Genomic DNA, 4,053 nt, shown 5'->3' on the forward strand with positions numbered 1-4,053 from the left:
TGGAGGCCGGATGGCCGAGCGGTCAAGGCGGCAGCCTACCGCTCTGAAGGACCAGGGTTTGTATCCCGATGGGTCGAAAAATCCTCAGGAATTTTTGGGGAGGTGATCCGTCCGAATATGTCGGGCTCCGTCCCTCACCACCCGGTCGCCCCATTGTGGGCCTGGCCGGACCCATAATGGGCTTGCAAAAAGAGGCTCTCTTAGTGCCCACAGGGAGGAAAGAGTTAAAAAAAAACAAACTAAATTCGTTATTCAAATATTCACCAAACTATTCAGAAAATGTGTTGAAATGTTATTAAATGAACGCGTTTTTTATTATAAAATTCTCGTATTAAACAACGTAAATACTAACATTTAATACTTCGACATGTAACAAAAAATAATTATGTAAATGGAATATGTCATATAACAACATTAAATATTATAATCTTACCTTTTGTAGCAGATCCTCGATCAGGTCTACGGCATTCATCGACAGTCGCATAGGATACTGCAACGGAACATTTTGAGCCACTGAAAAGACACGCTTACATTCATCACATCGTTTCTCTTTATTGTTAACAAATTAAAAATGACAATGGCTTACTTTTCGCTATCTCGATTAGGGACGACAGGTCCATATTGTCAATGTTAAATTTTCTCACATAAATAGCCAATGGAGTTTCTCCGATCAACATCTGGTATAACACGGTTCCAAATGCCCACCAATCGCAGTAAGCATCTAAACATAATACGTATTAATTACAAGAGTTAAACGAAATGATTCGATTAAATTCGAATAGAGCACTTTACCGTAAGGTTTTTTCTCAAGTATTTCTGGACAAAGATAGAACAAAGTCCCGCAATAGTTTTTGGGATTACGTTCATACTAACGGAAAGAAACGACGGTGTCATATGAAATGTGTATCTCTACGAAACTTAGGATATTACATTATACACTACTTACTGTGCACACACCGAAATCGATTAACTGTGCTCCTTTGGTCCTATCTATCATGATGTTGCTGGAGCTAATATCCCTATGAATTATTCCTGTCAAACAAATTTGACATACAATTTGTACTTGGGAAAACATGAATAAATAAATAGATTTAGAAAATCACCTTTGTTATGAATAAACGTGATGGCCGACGCCACTTGAACAGCAAGTATTTTGGCTTCGGCTTCCTCCAGAAATTTGTTGTCGCGTATGTAAGTTGTCAAGTCTTGTCCGTCTACATAGTCGCAGACGAAACAGAACCTGAAGAAAAGAATTATTAGTCTATAGAAGCATAAAGTATTGCCAATAACTCAAATGAAAAAACTTAAAATTTACCTTGTACTCATTTTGAAATAACTTATTAACGTCACAATATGGGGATGACTCGACGCGGACGCCCATGCTGATTTTTCTCTTTCTATCTTACGCCTCTGTAAATAAAAAATTATTTTAATTTACACTTAATTAAGAATATTCTGTAGACATTTTTAATTAATGTTTATAGAATATCGCTTATTGTATCATCAATAATTAAATAAATTTTGATAAACGTGTAATCACATAAATGATGTGTGTGATTTTTGAAGTCAAGAATAATTTAATATACGTGTTCTGTTTTTTGACGCTGTATTACACTTGAAAACAAAGCTTAAAACATACCTCTGTTAGACAAAAGCGGTTCATAATGACAGCTTTCAAAGCCACTTTATCGTCTGAATTTTTACACCGAGCCAAATAAACTGTACCGAAATTCCCCTTTCCTATTTCTTTAAACTCGTAATTGTCTTTAAGAACGTGTTTATCATATTTTGATGAATCCAGTTGAGTTTGAGAACCTGCCAGATTATTTACCAATTCGCAGTTCTGAAATAGCAGAATCTTTTATTTATAAATTTCTTTAATTGGAAAATTGTGTAAACAACGAGAACTTACCTGTGAACCGGAAATATCGCCCGACCTACGACAACAACAACAGAATGCTATAAATTTTCTCCTTTTTGAATACTTGTCTGCGTACTGTGAATCCACTTTGTTTGAAGGTAAACACTTTGTTCCAAGAAAATTTTCGTCCAACTAAGAAAAATCAATAATAAAAGTTATTTACACTTGCAACGTTATTTAAAAGTTCGTTAGAAAAATAGATACTAACTCAATCTTAGTCATGAATAACGCTGATTTTCCTAGAGAAGGAGTAATATCTTACCTTTGTAGGACAATCTGTAACTTGCTGTCCACTTGGTTCAGCATCATCATCTTTTCTGTAAAGATATTCGATCATATCGTGATTAATATTAAATAAATCTCAATTATAAATGTAAGTAATGAGAAAATTTATTATTTCTTTTGCTCTTTATAACTCCACATTCGCAAAAGAAACTTCTTTAGGCAGCCCACCATTTTTGCTTCGCAATCGCAGCAATAGAATATTGTTAAATGCAGCTTATTGTTAAGAATTGTTGTAATTCATTGTTACTAAATTACATTTAATATGAAATCACGTGATTAATTATATAAACTTTAATTCGCGTATTAAAATGAGCTTTTAGAAAATTTTTTACAAAGTCTCATCATTGTTTTAAATGTACATTTCTCTTTCGTTGCCATTAAAACGAAAAGTTTAGTTCTTCAGAATTGACAAAGAAGTTAGCAATTCTTATTTTTTGTTACTTCAGCTTGTGTTAAAACAAATTGCACTTGGATGGCTTTCTGAAAAATGTATTTAGGTTCTCTATAAAAGCTTATATCTGCAGAAGTAGTTCGGCTGTCTGTTCAGGAAGCGCATTACAGCCGTGAAATGAATTTATCCGTTGTTAATGAGTGGTACGGAGGATGAAAGGCTGATCTTATTTTTAATAAAAGCAAAGGGTTTTTAATGAAATCAAAGCTTTTAAGCTACAAATTCACTAAGATATAAAATTATATTATATTTGGATGAAAAATCTAAGTAAAAGCAACCACTTTCATAGAAAATACATTATCTTTCAAAGTAACAGAATGCTCGTAACATTTTCTTACATCATCGTATTTACATTCATGTTCGTTTTTTTCATGAAATTTATAAAGAAACCAGACGTAGAAACTTTAGGGGTGGGAGGCTCCGATTCAGTATACCCAACTTTCGATGAAAACCAAAAGTTATGTTTAGTGGCGTAGCGTGGGTGTCAGCCGCCCGGAGTGGAGGAAAATTTCGCTGCTTCCTTATTTAGGTATCTCAATTGAAAAGACTAAAATATACAATTATTCTAAAGAACTTTTCGGCAAGAACACTCATCATTATTGTGTATTGTACAGGTATATTGTGTATTGTGTATTTATTGTGAAATTTTGCCGCCCTCTAAATGTTCCGCCTGGTTCGGGCCGTCCCCACTGCCCTACGCCACTGGTTATGTTATTTCAACTCAAAAATTTCCCTGAAAGGTGTTAGACCCTATTGTTGGCGCGACTCTATCATTGAAGGAAAAGTATAATGAACAGGTGCAATTATTTACTAATTTGTGATGGAGACAAAGAGATGGAATAAAGTCCTGCAATAGCTTTTGGGATTACGTTCATACTGAGGGAAAGAAACGACGGTGTCATATGAAATGTGTACCTCTACGAAACTTAGGATATTACATTATACACTACTTGCTGTGCACACACCGAAATCGATTAACTGTGCTTTTTTGGTCCTATCTATCATGATGTTGCTGGAGCTAATGTCCCTATGAATTATCCTGTCAAACAAATTTGTCATACAATTTGCACTTGGGAAAACATGTATAAATAAATAGATTTAAAAAATCACCTTTCTTATGAATGAATGTGACAGCCGAAACCACTTGAGCAGCAAGTATTTTGGCTTCGGCCTCCTCGAGAAATTTGTTGTAGTGTAGGTAATTTGTCAAGTCCTGTCCGTCCACATAGTCGGAGACGAAACAGAACCTGAAGAAAATAATTATTAGTCTATAGAATATACAGTATATAGTAAATTAAATATATTTAAAATACGATTAGAAATTCCAACCTGGAATGACGATATCACGATAAATAATTGTTCGTTCTATTTTTACTTTCTCCCCCTCTGTTATTTA

The 4,053-nt window shown here is 34.3% G+C and overlaps 1 protein-coding gene across 1 annotated transcript; it reads right to left on the reverse strand.

The window, feature by feature from the left end:
* Positions 1-931: 931 nt before the first annotated feature.
* LOC136972128 (protein kinase C eta type-like) lies at positions 932-2,258 on the reverse strand. The gene is made up of 6 exons (XM_067266676.1): positions 2,184-2,258; positions 1,913-2,053; positions 1,640-1,843; positions 1,316-1,410; positions 1,104-1,240; positions 932-1,032 (listed from the first exon to the last, which is right to left on the reverse strand). Exons 1-6 carry the CDS (start codon positions 2,256-2,258, stop codon positions 932-934), a joined length of 753 nt encoding a protein of 250 aa, XP_067122777.1.
* Between the last annotated feature and the right edge of the window lie 1,795 nt (positions 2,259-4,053).

Source organism: Centruroides vittatus, unplaced genomic scaffold (genome assembly GCF_030686945.1).
Source record: "Centruroides vittatus isolate TY-2023 unplaced genomic scaffold, ASM3068694v2 contig_2810, whole genome shotgun sequence".
NCBI lineage: Eukaryota > Metazoa > Arthropoda > Arachnida > Scorpiones > Buthidae > Centruroides > Centruroides vittatus.

Coding starts and splice junctions, on each gene's coding strand:
- LOC136972128 (XM_067266676.1), bottom strand. CDS start 2,258: ATGATCGAATATCTTTACAGAAAAGATGATGATGCTGAACCAAGTGGA. Junction 1,844..1,912: donor GCGATATTTCCGGTTCACAG/GTAAGTTCTCGT, acceptor CTGCTATTTCAG/AACTGCGAATTGGTAAATAA. Junction 1,241..1,315: donor TATTTCAAAATGAGTACAAG/GTAAATTTTAAG, acceptor TCTTTTCTTCAG/GTTCTGTTTCGTCTGCGACT.